This window comes from Gorilla gorilla, chromosome 10, assembly GCF_029281585.2.
Source record: "Gorilla gorilla gorilla isolate KB3781 chromosome 10, NHGRI_mGorGor1-v2.1_pri, whole genome shotgun sequence".
NCBI lineage: Eukaryota > Metazoa > Chordata > Mammalia > Primates > Hominidae > Gorilla > Gorilla gorilla.
The window spans coordinates 100,531,349-100,554,173 of record NC_073234.2 but is presented as its reverse complement, the minus strand read 5'-3'; the positions used below and the strand labels follow the sequence as shown (position 1 = coordinate 100,554,173).

Sequence of the window (22,825 nt, the reverse complement as noted above, 5' to 3'; positions counted from 1 at the left end):
AAGTGTGTCATTCAAAAGTTGCAATTCTGAGAAACTGACACTGAGATTAGCATTTGTGTGATGATAAAATGTTGACTTTATGGTACATAAATTTTAAATTCTTAAAATTAAATCTAAATGTTATTTATAATAATTCACTTCACTAATGTTCAAATAGTAATTGATATAATCATTTCTCTTTAAATAGAAAAATCTCATATACAGTTTAAGGTCATTGGTACAAAGAACCATAGGTTATGTTTTGGAAAATTTCAAAAGATAATTTTATTTCCCTATAATATTGATAAATGCCTCAAAATTGTTAAAAATTAGATCCTAGAATCACAAGAATTATAGAAAATATATTCACTCTTCCAGATCAGCAATTCTAGAAGGGTTGGTTTTTCTATTCTTCATGAAAAATATTGCAATATAAATTTTATCTTTATAAAGCATATATCATATCTGAATGAAAATATTTTATCTCTAAGTGGGGATAAAAACTAAGTTAATTTTCATAATTAGATTTATTACTGGAATGTTTAAAGATATCAGTTTCTTCTTTAATTCATGCTTCAATGGGCTACCTAAGTTCAAGACCTTATACAGGGTGAAGAAAAGAAATGACATGGGATAGTATATATACTGGGGGTGGTAGGTTAATGCCAGAAGTGTGACTGATTGATTGATTGACATCACCTTGAGACATGTGGATTAAACCTGCTTATCAAATTTGTCCAGCTAAAATTTAGAGTAGAATAGATCATTTATCAGAATCTACATCTTATCTATCAAGTATTTGTATTCACCATTACCGAGAAAATTCCTTTCCCTTGAAAATTGATTGACTAAGCAGAATAATAAATTTCCCCAACACACACACACACACAAACACACCATATTTTAAAATGTAATATTTCAAAATGTATCCAGTTACTATAATCAAATTCTAAATTTTAACACATTTCATTGCAAATGGCTACTGTTCCTGATAATAGCAATAGCCAAGTTCAATACATTCATTGAACTTGTATGCATTAGGTATTGTTTTCAGCATTTTACACATACTAATTCATTTACTCAACTCTGTGAGTTATGCATTATTTTATCTCATTATGCCAAATTCAAAAATGAGGAAATGGACAAAGAAATGTATGGGGTTAATTAAAGTCATATCCCTAGCAAGGGACAGAGTTAAAATTCAAACCTAAATTGTCTTGCTCCATAGCCCACTCTCCTAACCATTAGGTTGAACTATCATTTTTTTTTAATTAAAATAATGATCTTGAGAAATCTTGCAGAAGGTATTGAAGCTTTAGGGAAAATATGTGGGATCCCCCAGTTCTATTAAAGTACTATAAAATTTTCATGGAAAATATTATTTAGTTTTTTGAGAAACATAAAAACACATATTGATGTTAGTATAGTACCCCTTTCCATTCTTTCAGAAAAATGTTTCAGAAGCTATGAAACCTTAAAATGAAGGGACAATGTTTATAATGATTAAGTTTTTCAGGGTCCATAACCTCACAGTTGGTTGAACTTCAGTAGGAAATGATTAAATAAATTCCAAAGTGTGCTAAATAGATCTCAGAGGTGGTTGAGACAGGGGAACTTATAGCTTGAATGTGAACACTGAATGAGTTGTAAGTTTAAGTTGGAAATAGGCCAGTATCTGACTTTGAGTAATAGCAATTGGCAGGAAGAGTGTTTCTGAGAATCCAAAGATTTTTTTAAGTCAGAAATGTTTATTAATTCAACAAACACTTATTGAGTGCCTAGTATAGATGAATCTAATACAGTTACTATGTTCTGAGGATGGGAGGAAGCAGAAATATGATTAAGATTTGATCCCTGACCTTGAAAAGATTAACAGTTGGGAGGAAATAGATAAAAACATAGTCACAGATGATGTTACAGAGACATGGACAAAGGCCTGTGGGAGGCTTGGTGTATTAGGAATGACTTGCAGATGAAATGACATTTATCTGAATTGTGAAGGATAAATGGAAGTGTCGGATGGAAAGGTGATGAGGGTCATTTCAGATAAAGGAAACAGAATAAAGGTTTGTAGAACAGGACATTTTAGAAAGAACACAGTTTATCATAGTTGGGGATATACTGAACTATTTTAGTATAATTAGTGAATATTTCAGGAGATGGGGAGGAAAGTACAAGGATGAATTCCAGTCTTTCATATACAATGCCCTTCACTTATTGTTCCTAGTCCACTTTCTACCATCACCTTCACAAGTCTGTAATCACAGAATATTATAATCACAATATTGTAATAGTATCCTTTGTAATATCCACACATCTCTCAATCTTGCAAATGCTATCATCTACTTCTTTACTGCAATGTCTTCACAAACCATAACACTGCTTATGGCACACTGCTGTTGAAAAGCACTGCACAAGGACACTATTACAATATTTCAAGGCAAGAGACACTGAAGTCAGTGGGATATGTGAAGGTAGTGCTTGTATTTAGGGAATGAGAGAGAAAGAGAGAGAACAGAATTAAGAATGATTCTGACTTTCTAAATTAAGTGGCTAATGATGCTATTAACAGACACAGGAAATAAAAATAATCAAACAGATTCTGATTAGAATGAATATAATATACTTTATGGTATAAATAAAAAGAGGAAGGACAGAGGGAGATATTCGGTTGTTATTGCCTGTAACCATAGGTTACATAACAGAATTAGGTATTCTATCTTGATCTTTCCATTGTGCCATAGGAATAGGTGTGTTGTACACTCCTAAAATATTTTGTTTTGCTCATTTACATAAGGTTTCTCAACTGGACTCAGAGGCTGGTTTTTTTTTAAAGACAGAGACTATGTACTACTCATTTTTGTATCCCTATATTCATCTTTGTATCCCTACAGCCTAATATAATGTCTGACACACTAAATATTTGCTGTATCAGTAAGTAAATATGTGTTTTGAGTAGAGAATGAGGTCATATCTGAACAAAATTCTATGTAATATTTGTATTTAATGAACAGGAATAGATGGAGAAGATAATTAAAAAGGAGTGGTCCCAGGTAAATAGAAGAACCAAGAGAGAATGGAAGCGAAGATGTAAGGGACTAAGATAAATTATGGGGAGAATGATGAATGAAATACTGAAGATAAGTAGAATGAGGATAGAAAAGAGGTTTCTGAATTTAGTAACTAAGAGGTTAACACTGATTACTATAATGAATGTAATTTGAGTAGAATGTGCACCATGAATCCTGTCTCAAGGACAGTGGAAGAAAATGAAAGCTCAAAAGTGAGTTTTGAAAAAATAAAAAATGCAGAATAACTAAAGGTGGGGCATAAAGACACTGATTAGACTGCCTAAGAAGGTTGGCAAGGATTAAAGACAGATGAATGGGATAGTGGTCTGAGGAGGAGGTGGAATAATATTTTCAATGGCAGTATTACAGCTTGTCTACATATTTATTTTAACAAACTAAGGTAGATGATGGAGACAGAAATTTAAGAAACAAACTACAGGAGATAACTAAATATGGGATCACCATGGAAGATCATCATGTGTCAGGTAAGACAACATCCAAAGAAAGATGAAAATTTTAGCCATAAAAAGGAAATGGGACACCAATTGCTAAGAGAGAAGGAAAGAAAGTGATAGAAAAATTTTGAACGATAATGGAAATAAAAATAATAATTGCTGTCATATACTGAGCACCGCTTACTATGGTAAGCAGTTATCTCACTCCTCACAACATCTCTCTGAGATAGGTATTATTCTTCTCATTCCATAGGTGAGATGCAGGTTGCACATACTCATACTTGGTAACCATGATTTATTTGCTGTTTTTCCACCTAAATCTCCATATCTATTATGTTCTCCCTGGTCTACGTTACCATCTCTGTGCTGAACCACTGCCATGATCTTTTGACTGATACTGTGTTTACTCTTGTTTCCTTCCTATTAATCCTTCACACCATATGTTCCATAATTGTTACTTGGAAAACAAATCTGACCATTTTATCTTTTGCTTACAATCCTACAGTGGCTGTAATCATTGAAATATAGAAAGTCAAATCCTCAATATGGACTAAAAAGGACAGACTAAAATTGCCCTGTGCCTTACCAATTTTTCCAGCTTCATCTCACTCCTTGTTCTCTAGCCATACCAACCTTCTTTCAGTTCTTTGAATGGCCCAGGCTAACCTAGTCTTCAAAGTCTTTCAATAGGACCATGCCTTAGTCTGGAATAGTCATTCTACACAACCTCCCCCCCTTGCCTAGTTACTTTTACTCAGCCTTCAAACTCAGCCCAAGTGTCACTTCTTCCCTCATGTCTCTGGGCTAGATTCATAATGAGCTTCCCTCCACAGAGCTTTACTCATTTGTGTTATACACTTACATGGAGTATTTATGTTGCCCCTCACCCCCAACCCCTGCTTCTAGATAGAGAACTCTATTACACGTGGTTTGTGTTTATGTCATTGATCACTGTACCCTCATCTTTTTCCGCAATGCCAAACTCAAAGCAGAAATTCAATAAACATGTACTGGTAGAATAAATAGGGAAGATAAGGAATTAAATCTTAGTTAACACATTCTAAAGGTGAGCTCATTCTTGTAGATTTTATACATTTTTATTCAATTTACCCAGTGACTTTATGTGGTGTATATTACTTGTTCCAATTAATTGACGAGGAAAATCAAGTACAGGAAGGTTAAGTAACTTAACCAAAATCATGTAGGTTTGGACTAGAGTCAAAACTCTGTCTTACATAATTCCAAGTTGGTGAATATGATTTTTATTCCGCCACTGCTGTACAGATAGCAAAAACAGAAAGAAATGTAAGACTCATCCAAAACAAAACAAAGAAACAGGCCAAAAACCATTTTAGGCATAAGTAATTTGATGCATAGTTTAAAAAACCCAAAGCATAATGTTATTGTTACCATGACTATAAATATTATAGACCCATCTAAAATTCTTATTGTTGTTTTTTTTTTAATTTTTTAAATTTTTTTATTTTTTATTATACTTTAAGTTTTAGGGTACATGTGCACATTGTGCAGGTTAGTTACATATGTATACATGTGCCATGCTGGTGCGCTGCACCCACCAACTCGTCATCTAGCATTAGGTATATCTCCCGATGCTATCCCTCCCCCCTCCCCCCACCCCACAACAGTCCCCAGAGTGTGATATTCCCCTTCCTGTGTCCATGTGATCTCATTGTTCAATTCCCACCTATGAGTGAGAATATGTGGTGTTTGGTTTTTTGTTCTTGCGATAGTTTACTGAGAATGATGATTTCCAATTTCATCCATGTCCCTACAAAGGACATGAACTCATCATTTTTTATGGCTGCATAGTATTCCAAGGTGTATATGCGCCACTTCAGCAAAGTCTCAGGATACAAAATCAATGTACAAAAATCACAGGCATTCTTATACACCAATAACAGACAAACAGAGAGCCAAATCATGAGTGAACTCCCATTCACAATTGCTTCAAAGAGAATAAAATACCTAGGAATCCAACTTACAAGGGATGTGAAGGACCTCTTCAAGGAGAACTACAAACCACTGCTCAAGGAAATAAAAGAGGATACAAACAAATGGAAGAACATTCCATGCTCATGGGTAGGAAGAATCAATATCGTGAAAATGGCCATACTGCCCAAGGTCATTTACAGATTCAATGCCATCCCCATCAAGCTACCAATGACTTTCTTCACAGAATTGGAAAAAACTACTTTAAAGTTCATATGGAACCAAAAAAGAGCCCGCATTGCCAAGTCAATCCTAAGCCAAAAGAACAAAGCTGGAGGCACCACACTACCTGACTTCAAACTATACTACAAGGCTACAGTAACCAAAACAGCATGGTACTGGTACCAAAACAGAGATATAGATCAATGGAACAGAACAGAGCCCTCAGAAATAACGCCGCATATCTACAACTATCTGATCTTTGACAAACCTGACAAAAACAAGCAATGGGGAAAGGATTCCCTATTTAATAAATGGTGCTGGGAAAACTGGCTAGCCATATGTAGAAAGCTGAAATTGGATCCCTTCCTTACACGTTATACAAAAATCAATTCAAGATGGATTAAAGACTTAAACGTTAGACCTAAAACCATAAAAACCCTAGAAGAAAACCTAGGCATTACCATTCAGGACATAGGCATGGGCAAGGACTTCTTGTCTTATTATTGTTAAAACCCCTGAACGAAGCCAATGATTATTTAGATTTAACCATATAGAAACCCTTCTTTGCTTTTTATTACTTCCTATATCTCCTAGATTTTATCTGGAAGTCTTTTTCTTCTGCCCGAAGAACACTCTTTAGTATTTACTTTAGAATTGATCTGATATACTTGAATGTATTGATAGCAAATATACTCTTTTTCTCCCTGCTCAGAAGGACCGCTCATGGTGTTCTCTGTCATCATGGAATGTTTATTCTCTAAGCCCGTGTGAGCTGTCATCTTGAGATCTCTTTTCACTATCATCATGAAATTCCTTTGCTTCTTTCTCTAGCTGGATCTCATGTATTAGTTTTTATTGGTTTACCACTTCAGTGGAGCAGTTCCCTCAGTAGCTTTCTGAGCAAGATTGCAAGGGAAATAAATTAAGACTTAGCAAGCTTTTATATTCTTAAATTTTATTAATAGTTTCCCTATTCATATAATTTTAGGTTGGAAATAATGTTTTCTAAGAATGTTGAAAATACTGTTCTATTGTTTTCTAGGATCCAAGGCTACTGTTGGGAAATTCAATATATTTTAGATAACTGACCCATTGCAAGAGATCTGGTCTTCCTTTTGGAGGACTTTGAGGTTCGTTTCATTGTCCTTGGTTTTATGACATTTTTCAAATACGGGCCAAAAAGATTGGTTTATTTTCATTCATTTTCCTAATATTTAGTGGGCCTCTTGATCTGGAAAATGGTCCTTTAGTTTTGGAACTTTTTTTGGAATTATTTCTTTGATAATTTTCTTCCATCTGTTTGTTGTTGACATTGCTGCTATTCTCTGTTTCTGGATCTCAGATTTTTTTTTTTTTTTTTTTGAGCTGTACTCCTGCTCTGTCACCCAGGCTGGAGTACAGTGGCGTGATCTTGGTTCACTACAGCTTCTGCCTCTCGGGTTCAAGTGATTCTCTTTTCTCAGCGTCCCAAGTAGCTGGGACTAAAGGCACACAGCACCATGCCCAGCTAATTTTTTTTTGTGTGTTTTTAGTAGAGACAGGGTTTCGTCATGTTGGCCAGGCTGATCTAGAACTCTTGGCCTCAACTATCTGCCTGCCTTGGCCTCCCAAAGTGCTGGGATTACAGGTGTGAGCCACTGCTTCGGGCCTGGATCTCTGATTATTTATCAAATGTTGAACCTCCTGAACTGAGTCTCTATTTATATTTTCTTTTGTATGTTATTCTAGTATTTTGTATTTTTCCTCTGATTTCTGGGAGACTTATTTATCAATATCTTCTGCCAAGTTTTTTTTTATTTCTGCTATCAAAGAGATATTTTTGGGTCTCTGATCTCCCTCTTTCTTATTATAGCATCTCATTCTATTTCATGGGCATACCCTTTTTTATGTCTATGAAAATATTGATGGTATTCTTGAAGATGTTTTTCATCTGGTATCTTTATTATGCTTGCTACTTTTTTCCCTAATTTTCATGTTATATATTTTCTTTAGTTTGTTTAATGATCGTCATTTGCTTCTTTTAGAGTGGGGGTCTATAAAGTTGATAGGAAACTGCAAACCCTACTGTCTGAGAGTTTTACCTAAAGGTGACTTACACGAGTCCTATATTGTAATACCTGATATCAGTTTTTAGATGTTTCCTCTTGCACTGATAAGAATCTTCAGAAAGACTCTTCTAATCTCTTGCCTGGAGATTAAAGGCATGGTGCTATGGTCTAAATATTTGTGTACCCCCCAAAATTCATACGTTGAAACCCTAACCCCCAAAGTGATGGTATTTGTAATGCAGTCTTTAAGGAGGTAATTAGGGTTAAATTAGGAAATGAGGGTGGGATCCTTATGATGGAATTACTGGTCCTATAAGAAGAAGAGAAAGACCTCTCTCTCTCTCTCTCTCTTTCTGTGTGTGTGTGTATGTGTGTGCGTGTGTGTGTGTGTGTGTATGAGAGATTGTGTGTGTAGTCTCTAGTTTTCTGAGTGAGCAGGGAGAAAGAGAGTGTATTTGCACATGTAAGGATATGGCAAGCAGGTGGCTGTCAACAATCCAAGACAGGAGGCCTCATCAGGAATTGAATTAGCTAGAACCTTGACGTTGGACTTCCCAGGCTGCAGATTTGTGAGAAATAAATGTCTGTTCTCTAAGGCACCCAGACTATGGTATTTTGTTATGGGAGCATGAGCTCACTAGGACACATATATCAGCATTCTGGAAGCTAATTAGAAGAATGGCCTAGGGCCTTAGCATTTAATATACATTCCTACAATTACTCTTAGTTTTAACAAGACACCAAGAATCTCAAATAAGCCTGGTATTCTCAAATACAGAGACAATATTTACAGAATTAATGTTAAAGTTAAATTTACAGAATTTACAGAATTTTATTACAGAATTAATGTTAAAAATTTTGTCGAGGTAAGACAAATAGTATTTTATTTTATTTTATTTATTGTTTTTGAGACGGAGTCTTGCTTTGTCACCAGGCTAGAATGCAATGGCACAAACTCGGCTCACTGCAACCTCTGCCTCCCAGGTTCAAGCGATTCTCCTACCTCAGCCTCCCGAGTAGCTGGGACTACAGGTGTGCACCACCATGCCAGCTATTTTTTTTTTTTAATTTTTAGTAGAGATGGGGTTTCATCATGTTCACCAGGGTGGTCTCGATCTCTTGATCTTGTGATCCACAAGCCTCAGCTTCACAAAGTGCTGGGATTACAGGTATGAGCTGCTGCACCCGGCCAATATATTTATTTTAATGCCCACTTCATCTCATATCAAGAGGGCCTAATACCATCAATTCCCGAACCTTTGACATAGAGACAGATCTCATATTTTCCCATTGCTGGTTTAAGCTTTTGCTTTCTCATTATTACTCACATATTTACTTTCTAGCCTAAAAGTTCTATTGCTGTTGCCCCTTCCTAATATTCCCATATTTGCTCATCTATATCTTAAAAATACCTCCACAGAAATTTTAGGGAGATTTTCAGCAGCATCATTTTTATCCAGAAGCCCTTAGATTCTCATTTAATTTTCAAAATATCATGAGAAGTAAAGGCTAGTATTCTGATTTTGCAATTGAGAAAAACAGGACATGGAGTAAATAGCTAGTGAGTGTCTATGCAAGATTATACACAAGACTTTCCCAGTCTAAATCCATTGTTACTTCATTAATTCATGTAGCCTAGTTTAGATAAAAGGCAATATTCTTAACGATGACAAACTTTCCAAGATGTTGTAGTAATTCTCTGAGACTTGGATAGAATTTCTAGCTATTCCAGAAATACAGAGTGTCCTATGAGACAGGTAGGGGGGTACCTGATACAGATGACAGAGAAGTTTCTTACAAGGGGCAAGGGACAAAGGGGTGCCATGGACTTCACCAAAGTTACTATTCTTCCCTACTTTCTCTGTGAAGCTTTGGCTCAGGAACCCAGGTGCCTTCTTTCTTCTTCCTTGTAGCTGTCCAGGAAAGCAGCAATTGGGGAGTTGGGTGGTATGCATGCTTTGCTTTCTTTTTGATGTAAGAAGTTTTGCTAGATATAAACTTTCATGGTGGAAGATATTTTATTTTAGCACTTTGAAGCTACCACTACATTATTACATTAGTCGGCTTGGGCTGCTATAACAAAATACTACAGACTGGGATGCTTAAATAACAGAAATTTATTTGCTCACAGTTGTAGAAGCTAAAAGTCCAAGATCCAGGTGCTGGAAGGTGAGGTTTCTTCAGAGGCTTCTCTCCTTGGCTTGCAGATGGCCACCTTCTCTTCATATGTGCTTGCCTCTGTACCCACACACTCCTGGTGTCTCTTCCTCTTCTAAAAAGGACATTCATTCTATCGGATTATGGGCCCAACCTTCTGACTGAATTTTATCTTAACTACCTCTTTCAGTTCCTAACTCCAAATACAGTCAAATTGGACATCAAGGCTTCAGCCTATGAATTTTTGAAGGACACAACTCAGTCCACAACAAGTATCTTCTGGCTTTGTTTCTCTGAAGAAGTTAGCTTTATTACTGATGCTTCTTTGAAGATAATGTATCTTTTTCTGTGGCTCTTATTAAAATTTCTGTCTTTGTCTTCAATTTTAGCAATTTTATGATGATATGCCAAGATGTGGTTTTTATTGTATATATTTTCTTTATGCACATTAATTTCTTGCATTTACAACTTCAGCTTTTTCTTCACTTTTGGTAAATATTCAACCATAAATCCTTCAAATGTTACTTGTACTCCACTGCCTCACACTTCTCTTTATTGGATTCTAAATGTGTTTCAGTTGATAATTCTCTCTTCAGTTTTGATTAAACTGTAGCTGAATCCATCCATTGAATTTTTAAGTTCAGTCGTGGTTTTAAGTTATAAACTTTCAATTTGGATATTTTTATAGGTTTAATATCCTGCTGAAATTCTCAATTTCTTCTTCCGTATCCTCAAAGATATTATGTACATTTATTTTTAAATCTCCATTATCTAAAGTCTCATTGGCTCTACTTACATCGTCTATTGTTTCTCTTGTTCAATAATGATGTCTCATCTCTTTCCATGTTTATTTTTCACTGTGTGCCAGGTATTTTATATGAAAAACTGTGGAGATAAAAAGAAGTCTAGAATTATGTTATCTATTTTTGGAGATGATTTATTTTTGTTTCAGGTAAGAGGCTAGTGAAAAATCTATTTCCAGTTGACCTAGGCAAGTAACATCAAAAATTTTTATCAGCTTCTCAGCTCTTTGGACTTCCTTCTTGACTTATAATTTCTTACTTGTTAGGTCTCCAATGACTTCACTGAAATTTTTAAAACAAAAATTTTCCAGCTTTTGTAGTTGTTCTCTGAAGTACAGTTGATCAGAATTACATGGTCCTCTATTATGAGAAGTGGAAGTCCTCTTTTTTTTTAACAAAAAGTACACAGGCTACATATGGTCCATTTCAAAAAACTCTAAGAGCTCTGAAATCTTATTTAAAAATTTAACCATATACATATCTCTCATATATACACACATATATGTATAAAAAGTGTATCTATAAAGTATATATGTTATATATATATTTATACATGGGATATGTAAATTATATATACATATAATATGTGCATATACTATGCATATACAATTTTTTGTATATGCATAGTATATATGACTCCTTATTTTGTTAAGAACATGTTTGTGCATGTATATGCTTGTACTAAGAAAATATCTTCATTATATTTCCTTTCTTTTTCCTTTATTATGTGATGTAAGTCTTACTGACTTTATATCAGCATTTAAGTACATATATATACATATAATATGCACATACAAATACATACTTTGGAATAGAACACAAATATCCAATTATGGCAGAATTATGGGGAAATACAAAAAATATGAGCTATTTATAACTGATTTGGATTAAAAAATAGTTGAATAGGTTGCTCTCAGACCTTAGATTGCCATTCCCTGAATCTACCTTATCCAGATATAAACGTTTTAAAAGTCATAGTTTGTTTTATGCTTCACTGGACCAAATTCTCTAATCAGATTTATTTTTTTCTGTAGAAAATTGAAATTTATTTCAAACCTTGTATTACTAAATGATGTGATACTGCCTAGAATATATTTAGGAAGTTTTAATTATAAGATGTCATGTACATTTACATTCTTTCTTAATCATATATTTATTGAGAACCAATATACTACTGGCACTGCTCTAAGTGCTGAGGATATAAGAATAAACCATTCTGACATGGCTCTCCTTCCATACTATTGCTGGAGCCACAATATATAAGTAAGCAGTTTAAATTAATAAATGAGACAATAGCAAATAAATGCCACAAAATGACAGGTGTTATGAGAGAGAGGAGCTGGTAAGAGAGGAAAAGGCTATGTGAAATAGTGTTACAGGGAAAGGGTCTCACACTGGATAAATGTGAAACTAAACAATAAGACAGCCATTTGTGTAAAATGCTAAGGGCACTGTTTAGGCAGAAAGAGGATGAAATACGAAAGCTACAAAATAATAAAGTGCTTATCAAACTTGAGGAACAGAAAGAGGGCTTGACAATTACAGTCCGGTAGGACATGATATTTAATATCAAGTCCAGCTTTTATTCAAAGGACAACAGGAGGCCATGAAAAGATTTTAGATACTTAATTATATCAAGAGCTATCATATCACATTAAAAAAAATCAAAACATAGCTCCTGATCTTCAATTATCTAAGGGCTTCCAACTTACATTTCAATTTTATTTAGTTTTGTTACTGACTCTTTCTCCAGGTTCCTCTCTCCCTACTAGTCAAGACTTAAACAAAAATCATGCAAAAAACAGATTACAAGATTTTGCTATTTTATCCTTCATTCCTTGCAAATGCAGGCAGATTTCTACTGATACTATCTTTTCCAAAAGGAATGAAGTTTTGTCTCCTATCTCAAAAGACTGCTTGTGAGAATGTCATTAATTCGTAGAGATAAAATACTTAGAACAGTGCCTTGTACAAATGATAAATGATAAGCAACACTAAGGAGGCTATTATATTATATGGTATATAATAATTTCCTCAGGATACAATTGAAACATAGTGAGTGGTGTTGTGAGACAGGTTAGTTTTACCCTATTGATGATATGTTGTTGCCATGGTATTCCTCACAGTATTGCCTCTGACCAAGGCACAAACTTTATAACTAAAGAAGTGTGGCAGTGGGCTTATGCTCATGGAATTCACTGGTCTTACCCTATTCCCCATCATCTGAAGCTGAAGCAGCTGCATTGATAGAATGGTGGAATGGCCTTTCGAAGTCACAATTACAATACAAAATAGGTGACAATACTTTGCAGGCCTGGGGCAAAGTTCTCCAGAAGGCTGTGTATGCCCTGAATCAGTGTCCAATATATGGTACTCTTTCTCCCATAGCCAGGATTCACAGGTCCAGGAATTAAGGGGCGGAATTGGAAGTGGCACCACTCACCATCACCCCTAGTGACCCACTAGCAAAATTTTTGCTTCCTGTTCCTATGACATTATATTCTGCTGGCCTAGAGGTCTTAGTTCCAAAAGGAGGAATGCTGCCACCAGGAGATACAACAATAATTTCATTAAACTGGAAGTTAAGATTGCCACCTGGCTACTTTGTGCTCCTCCTACCTCTAAGTCAATAGGCTAACAAGGGAGCTGTAGTGTTGGCTGGGGTGATTGGCCCAGAGTATCAAGATGAAGTCTACTACTTCATGATGGAGGTAAGGCGGAATATGAGTGGGACAGGAGATCCCTTAGGGTGTCCCTTAGTATTACCATGCCCTGTGATTAAGGTCAGTAGGTAACTACAGGAACCCACTCCAGGCAGGACTATAAATGGCCCAGCCCCTTCAGGAATGAAGGTTTGGTTCACTCCTCCAGATAAAAAACCATGACCTGCTGAGGTGCTTGCTGAAGGCAATGGGGTGGGTATTAGAAGAAGGTACGACTGTGATTGTCAAGAGTATTTTCTTCTTATTTTATTAAGAACTTGTTTGTGCATGTATATACTTGTACTAAGAAAATATCTTCATTTTATTTCCTTTCTTTTTCCTTTATAATGTGCCATAAAATGTATTGACTTCATGACAGGATTTAAGTGTTGTTAACTTTATGTAATAGCATTTAGGTTAAGGATTAGTGCACTTCCGATTGTATGAATGCTAGCTGCGCTAGGTTAGGCATTATTATGACCTTATTATTGTCTTTATTTGAAGATTATGTGTGATGTCAGGACATGTGAATGGGTTCAAGTTGACAAGGGGAGGACTTGTGATGGTTAATACTGGGTGTCAACTTGATTGGATAGAAGAATGCAAAGTATTGTTCCTGGTTGTGTCTGTGAGGGTGTTGCCAAAGGAGATTAACATTTGAGTCAGTAAACAGGGAAAGGCAGGCCCACCCTCAATCTGGGTGGGCACCATCTAATCAGCTGCCAGCTTGGCTTGAATTAAGTAGGCAGGAGAAGATGGAAGAGAGACTTGCTGAGTCTTCCAGCCTTCATCTTTCTCCCTTGCTGAATGCTTCCTGCCCTAGAACATTGGACTCCAAGTTCTTCAGCTTTTGGACTCTTGGACTTACACCAGTAGTTTGCAAGAGGCACTTGGGCCTTCAGCAAAAGACTGAAGACTGCACTGTTGGCTTCCCTACTTTTGAGGTTTTGAGACTCGGGCTGGCTTCCTTGCTCCTCAGCTTGCAGATGGCCTATTGTGGGGCTTCACTTTGTGATCGTGTTAATCAATACTTTTTAATAAATTCCCTTTATATATACATCTATCCTATTAGTTTTGTCCCTCTAGAGAACCCTGACTAATAATACATATGGCATATAAAAGTTTATTCAGGACACACAGTGAGTGGTGTTCTAAACTAGAATCAGAAAAGTCTTCCTAAAAAATTAAATGCCTGAGAATACAAATTAGCCAAGTGAAGAGATTTTTCTGGATTGCATAGGGCAATGAGTCTAACTTGGCAAAGCAAACAGCATGTTAAAAAATATTATATAAGCATATTGCAACTCCATCTATGTTTGAAACTCTTTAATGCCAGGGTCCTTCGTATTTTTCAGTTATTCATCAAAAAACATTTATTAAGCATCCATTATACATTAGGCACTGTGCTAAGGGCTAGGGGTATTAAAGAAACACATGGAGCTCAAAACTTAGTAGGAAAACAGTAATTCAAAATATAGTGTTTGTTGGAGACTGACATACTGATAAATCACATTTTATAAATCTTTGCATCCATGATAATTTTGACTAATTATTGAATCTTGCTCAGTGGAATAAAATTATGAGCATCTCTTCTTACGGGGCTGCCTTCAGGTATTTTGGTGCCTGCATATGCCCTGTGGCATTTATGCTGCCATCTCTTAACGCATAGTCATTGGCACTATTAGCAAGTACTATAAACAGCTAGGGAAATGCAAGACCTCCTTTAAAGCAATCTACACAATATAAACTGTTCTCAAAGCTGGCATTAAAAAGGAGAAGTCAGGAGGAGAAAATGCTTATAATTCTAAAGTAAAAAGTATCACAAAAGAAATGTTCTGGAGTCAAAATTATAGAAGTTATAGGTTTCTTAATACATTCAATATTTAAACATTTAATACAAAAATATTTGAATATATGTTTATAAAACCATGAGTTATCTGCAAATCTTCTATTTTATAAAAGAACAAATAGGAAGCATGTTAGTGATGACAGCAGCAGACTGGGAATTAAGAAAATCTGACTTGAAATCGAGTACAATTGTCCCAGGGAATGGAGGAGCTAAGACTAAATAAACCCGCATTCCTGAGAAAGTTGTTGGGCCAGACTAAATTTTTTTCCTGGCTTGGCTAACTTCCTTCCCTGACCAAAGCCAGAAGTCTGAATTTGGCATTGACTTTAGAAGTAGCAAATTTAGAAGTTTCAGTAGATGAGGGCAGGAAAGTGACTTAATTTATGTATAAATAAAAATAGGAATAATGAAGCAAAAACATAGGCTGTGTGGGGAGGTTCTCATATATCTGAAAATTAAAACATGTGATTCAAAATGTGGGAGATTTCTCAAAGAACTGAAAACAGAACTACCATTCGACACAGCAATCCTATTACTGGGTATAAACCCAAAGGAAAATAAATCCTTCTACCAAAAAGACATGCACTTGTATGTACATCGCGGCACTAGTCACAATAGCAGGGACCTGAAATCAACCTAGGTGCTCGTCAGCAGTGGTTTGGATAAAGAAAATGTGGAACATATATACCATGGAATACTATGGAGCCATTAAAATGTATCAAATCAGCCGGGCGCGGTGGCTCATGCCTGTAATCCTAGCACTTTGGGAGGCCAAGGCGGGTGGATTGCCTGAGCTCAGGAGACCAACCTGGGCAACACGGTGAAACCCCGTCTCTACTAAAATACAAAAGAAATTAGCCGGGCGTGGTGGCGTGTGCCTGTAATACCAGCTACTTGGGAGGATGAGGCAGGAGAATTGCTTGAACCTGGGAGGCAGAGGTTGCAGTGAGAAGAGATAGCGTCACTGCACTTGAGCCTGGGTGACAGAGCAAGACTCTGTCTCAAAAAAAAAAAAAAAAAAGTAAGAAATCATGTCCTTTCCAGCAACATGGAGGCCATTATCTTAAGGCAATTAATGCAGGAACAGAAAACCAAATACCACATGTTCTCACTTATAAGTAGGAGCTAAACATCAGGTACACATGGACGCAAAGACAGAAACAATAGACCCCAGGAACTACTAGGGTGGGGAGAGAGGGAGGAAACCAGGGGCTGAAAAACGGTACCTGTTTGTTACTATGCTCTTTATGTGGGTGATGAGATCATTTGTAGCCCAAACCTCAGTATCATACACAATTTAACAAAACTACCCATGTTACCCCTGAATCTAAAATAAAAGTTGGAATTGTTTTAAAAATGGTCACTCTTTACTAAGAATCTCACAGACTTGACATTTAATATTAGGTTATCATAATAATATCAATAATAACATTATCCAAGATAGCACCTAACTATAGGTCACAAATCAAATCTTCATTACCATGTTGGCACTAAATGATATCCTAAATTATATTAATGCAACTATGAGAAAGGAATAAAAACCAAAATTGATTATGGTTTTCTCAGAGTTTTACCTTATTTTAATAATTAGTCTTTACTTTTTTCCTAAGTATTTTAATTCTAAGTGGTATAAATTTCATGGTTACCTGGTAATCTTTTTTCTCTAACATTTGTATTTTGTTTTGATTTTGCAAGCTTTATTTGTCAAAGAAATTATTACCATTTCCCTTCAGCCACTTGTTTTCTATGTAGAAACCTTGGTCAAGTCACCTATCAATCTCTCAATACTACGGTTTTATCATCTGTAAAATGTTGACAGTCATAATACCTTTCTCAAAGTTTCTGAAAGCACTGAATCAGAGAACGTAAGTAAAACTCTCAGCACAGTACTTAATAATAAATGGAATAAAGAGAACTAATTGTAAACAAGAACAAGAAGGAATGCCATACTTTTAAAATGACTATTGCTAATGATTACATTTTGAGCACTTACTATGTACTTAGATTGTGTGTTCCAAGCTTCTCACAAATAAAATCTATGTAATCCTCACAATACTCCTCATGCCTAAGTACTGTTCGCCTCTTATTTCATAGATGAAAAATAATGAGAAACAGAGAAGTTAAACAACTTCCCAAAGGTCACAGAGCTAATAAACGATAAAGTCAAGATTCAAACTGTGTTGGACTAACTCCAGAATCTACACTGATGTCCATTAAGCTATGCTTGTTCTTATGCAAGTGATGAATATAAATGATGTCAGAGCTCCAAACTAAACAATTAAGACAGAAAAAAAAGAAACTTGGCTGCAGATCTTTAAGGCAATAACCAAGAAATTGTTTTGAGTTCTAAGACAATATAGGATATTGAAATCCAAGTAGGTATTACAGGTTGGTAACAAAGGTAAACAAAGACAGGCATCTGATTCAAAATAAATATAAATAAACAAATAAATAAAATAAGCCAATGTTAAATCTGCAAAGTGTTCAGGCTCTCAGACTTGTCTCATAGGAACAACTGGCTAATAGGTGACACATGGCACATATATGAGGTGACTCTGGGGACAGGCGTGGTCAAAGGCTCCTCAGACTTGATTAAGTTAAAGATCTAAATCTGGTAGCCAGACAAAAATGGTCAACATTTTATGAATATAGAAAAAATAGAAGAACATCCTGTAAAACATAGACTGTTAAAATGGTATAATATTTTACCTTATATTTTTAATATAATTTGATATTTAATATCAACTATTCCTTGAATTTAAGCATATTTTTAATCATAGACCAACAGAGATATATCTACCATCCTTTCTTGCTACTAATGTTTTTGCTAGGGATGTTCAGAAAAAGCCACAATAAAAATCAAATTTGTAAGAAGAATCATGGAAACCCCATATAGTCAACATTGCAGACAGGAGATAGAAAGTAATTTTTTTTTTAAATTTATACAATGTTACTAAAATAAATGTGGATTTTGGAAAGCAATAGTTAAGCAGTTCTACAGTATGATCCAATTTCAACAAAACCAAGGAAATTATAAGACAGTGTTGGCATACCATTGTGCTGAGATACTGTTCCACATGGAATTATTCAATATGAACCTACAGGAAAATTTAATTTTGATCTTCCTCACTTTTCTGGGGGCAACAGATGCCCAACCACTAATTTTATTTGATTTTTTTTCTTAAGGAATAAAAGATCTTCCAATGTTCTAAAACTAGATTTGGTGATGGTTATGTAACTGTAAATATAGTAGAGTTCATTGTATAGCACTTTTAAAAGGGCTGCATTTTATAATAAGAAAGTTGTATCTCAAAAGAATTGGGTTCAGGAGGCACTCTCTACTGGGCAGTAGGGGTAAGTTGGGATATTTCTTTGGAAGCTGCACTCTGTGGCATCAGGAAATATCTGTGATTATCTGAAGTGAATAATTCCAGAGCAGCAGTTAAAGACAACATGGGGTTCAACTTGGCCAGCAATGAACAAATGATTTTGCCTCACTTTTCGTCACTGTTTTCCCCTTAAAAAAAGGGACAAGAATAAACATTAAACATATTAACTGTTAAAAAAAATCTTCCATATAAAACTGTTTTTGCCAAGCCTATTCCTAAACAAACAACAACAGAAACCTATAGCACATTAGAAAATCTGGTAAATACATAAAACTCATTCAGTGAAATTAATGAAATGCCAAATGTACTTTACTTGGTTCCAAAAGAAAGCAAACGAAACAAAATTCACTTGGGGGAAAGAAAACCAAATCATAGAACATCACATCATAAAGCTTATGTGGAAATGTTTTATATTCTATAGGCCACTTTGAATTTATCACTACTTTGAACTATTTCTAGCATATTTTATACCAGTACACAATTCAATAAACATATCATACATACATATTATACTATTCTAGATGGTAATGTAGCTTCACATTTAATAGAACAAGATAGGATGCAAGAGAACCTATTAGGATAGATTCTCTTTATGAGTCTGACATATGTGTTAAATTAAAGGATAAAAACACCCTGCTTATCTTTCTTCCTAGGCAGTTCTTTTCTAATGCAACAACATTCCTATTTAATAAACAATATCTGTAGAGTTGTTACTGATTTTAGAAGAATTTCTACATTTTTTAAAAAAAGACTGAAATGGTAGAGTTAAGACTATAACAATGAAATATACTCAATGATTAAAACCCAAGCCTTATTTTAAATTGGGAATATATTTTAATTCTATCAAAATATTAATGATATTGTGTTTTGACATGGATAATGGGCACCAAAATTTTTAAATGTTTTACTATGGAAAATATTTAATATAAAAAAAGAAGGTAAAGGAAACCTTTACACACTATCATCTGTTGGTCCAACAATTTCAAAATAATTTCCCACACTTGCTTTATTTAGCTTTCTATGTATGTTTTTATTATTATTATTATTATTTTTGAGGTGGAGTCTCGCTCTGTCGCCCAGGCTGGAGTGCAGTGGCGCGATCTTGGCTCACTGCAAGCTCTGCCTCCCGGGTTCACGCCATTCTCCTGCCTCAGCCTCCGAGTAGCTGGGACTACAGGAGCCAGCCACCACGCCCGGCTAATTTTTTGTATTTTTAGTAGAGACAGGGTTTCACCGTGTTAGCCAGGATGGTCTCGATCTCCTGACCTCGTGATCTGTCTGCCTCAGCCTCCCAAAGTGCTGGGATTACAGGCGTGAGCCATCGCGCCCAGACTATTGCTATCTACTTTATGGAAAATTCTAGACCCCATGACTTCTACCCCTACATACTTCAGTAGGCATTTCTAGGATGGTGTAAATTTGGTGGTTAACAAACTTTTCTTTAGTTTTAGACATTACAAAACAGAAATGTAAATCAAACTGTTTCCATTTTCAATCGTGCTATGAAGATGCCTAAATTTTAAGATTTATTTAAATCTTATAGAAGACAAAATATTGAAAACGTTCATAGGTCCTTTTCATTAAAATATGATTCCATTTTTCTATTAAAATTGCTATCCAAACTATAGGTTAAATTATAAAAAATTTATACTAAAATGAAAATTTAAAACTAAATAAAAATTTTATACTAAAAAAGTAGTATAAATTTTTAGTATAAAAACTAAAAAACATTAATATTAAAAGGAAAGCAGATGGCAAACATTTTAAGTCATGTTTGCTGCACTGTTTTGCATCATGCTTGCTACTTTATTACATTTAAATATTTCTGTTTAATAATTTAAGTTCATGTTTTTTCTGAATGTTGAAATCAGAGATATAATCAGAACTATGACCACCTAGATGTGCAAATCCTTCACTCCAACAGTGAGTTGGGAAAACTTCAAATATTGTAAAATATTTTAAATTCCAGAGTATAATTTATAGGGCTTAATACAATTTGTGTAAATTGGCAGTAAACAGAATATCATTTCGACATGTGATCACTTCCACTGATACAAGTTAATATATCTGTCACTGTAAAATTTAAATAACGTTAATGTCACTGATGATACATCATTATAAAACGTTCATATATAAATAAAAAAATTAAAATTTATGTAAACATTGATACAAATTTTCAATGACTATATCAATATTTCAGCACACTAAATTAGCACTTCAGCTTTAAGAGCCATATTTTGAGTTATTCAAGTATATGTTATACATAATTCTTTATATATATATTTTATGATTAAGAATTAAAAATTTATTGTAAATACAATTCTTTTAATCTTTCTTTATCTTTTTACCTCTCTATGTATCTGTTATTAAGCCATACCTTCAAAGTAACCATCTCTTCTGGGCTGTACCATCTTTGGTGATTTTGGAATAGACACTTTATTTTCATTGTTTTTGAATAAGGCTAGACGCACAGTGGAATCTAAACAAAACGAATAAGAAAGGAGCAAAGTTCATCTTTGGTTAATTCCTTCTCTAAATGTCCACATATTTCTTATATGGTGGTAGTAAAAAAAATCCACTTTATAAAGCTCTATGAAATTGATGATGATGTTATATTAAGCTTCATAACATGGAAAGGTAGCCAACCATGTACGTATTATTGGTTATCTGATTAAACACATAGCCAATACTTAAAGAACAGAAATACTCTACTTTTCCATCTAAACTGTGGGGAGATGGGATACAAAAGATGGAAGCAAGACAACTAATGGAATAAGAAACAGGTAGGAAAAGGTTATTTCATTAATTTAACACCTAAAATAGTGGTTTCTCTTTGCCCTAATGTATTTTCAGATAACAAAGATGTATAAATTTTCTCCATATATTCAAAGCCAAGAATATTCAAGATCTATTAAGATTACAAAAAATAGATTGTGAATGTAGACTATACATATCAAATTAAGAAACAAGATTTTTAATGTTGTAAATACCAAATTACATATTTTAATTAAATGCTAGAGTAGCAAAAATAAATAGTATTTGCATAGCTATTCTCCAGCATGAGCAACCTGACAATTTCCATTAGTCTTCTAGTAATAATTCATCTTTACTAAGTATGATTTACATTTTTCACAATGATTGTATTTCTCAAGATTAGGGAAAATGTTGGACAATGTTTAGGTACATTTCGTAAGTATTAATATATGTAATCTCTGGTGTTATTAAATGTTTCTTATGAATTCAATATGAACTATCAGTAAGAATAATAAAATCTGTGTATATATATTTCATAAAATAAGTATTATATATCACCTAAGTCATTTACAAAAAAAAATGACATGTCAAAGAACAATTAGTCAATGAGGAAAGACATTACCATGGGCTTGCAAACTGTTTGGTGTCTTATAACCATCTCTCTACTCTCTTGCTCTTCTTGCCTTTTTATTTGATCTATGTATTTTCTGACAACATCACAATTCAGCAGACCTGGGTTAGATCCTAGTGCCAAATTTTACTAGTTGTGTGACTCCAGAAAAACTGTTCTCACCTTCTGTCTCTTCCTCTGTCCAACAGAAGTAATATTGTCTTTGAAGTACTAGTAGTACTGTACAAATTAATGAGATCATTTGTGTAAAAAAAATCAAGTCCCATGCACACATTCATGTAGGTTCTCAACAAATAACAGCTAATAGACATAATTATGACATCAACAATGAAACATTTCCAGTTTATATTCTGAGAAAAAAAACTTACATTCTTCATAAAATTTACTGCAATATATAAAAATACATAGAACCATAATTGGCTCCATTTCATTTAACACAGTGCACTGAACAGAAGCTATGGATATTTTATAAGTTCTTTGGCATTTCCTTGGCCAAATAATAAAACAATCATACTTTCCTCATACCATTATCAAGGTCAAATAATTTAATATGTACAAAATATTTAGAAAGGTTATCTAGCTCAAGTTACTCAAAATAATTTTATTCTCCAATAGCAATAGTGCTACATTATCAGTCATTCTGATTGCATCAGCATAAATTGATTTAATCTTGAATTAATTCAAATTGCAAAGGGATAATTATAAGAAGTAAGAAACATAGTACTTTTAGATAGAAAAAAAATCACTTGATTTTGATAGTCCCTGAAAATACCACTGGTAATAATGCAGTATTCTTACCTCAATAAAAAAATGAA

General features: G+C 34.5%; 1 protein-coding gene across 3 annotated transcripts in view; it reads right to left on the bottom strand.

Moving 5' to 3' along the window:
* LRRIQ1 (leucine rich repeats and IQ motif containing 1) overlaps positions 1-22,825 on the bottom strand; it is a 226,345-nt gene that overhangs the window by 73,689 nt on the left and 129,831 nt on the right. For 2 of the 3 annotated variants that reach the window (XM_063694186.1, XM_063694187.1), the window contains exon 23: positions 21,003-21,104. In XM_063694186.1, coding sequence (XP_063550256.1) covers positions 21,003-21,104 — 102 coding nt within the window. Of the gene's footprint in view, positions 1-10,591; positions 10,768-21,002; positions 21,105-22,825 lie in introns of those variants that run through there. The other variant, XM_063694188.1, reaches the window with a different exon arrangement.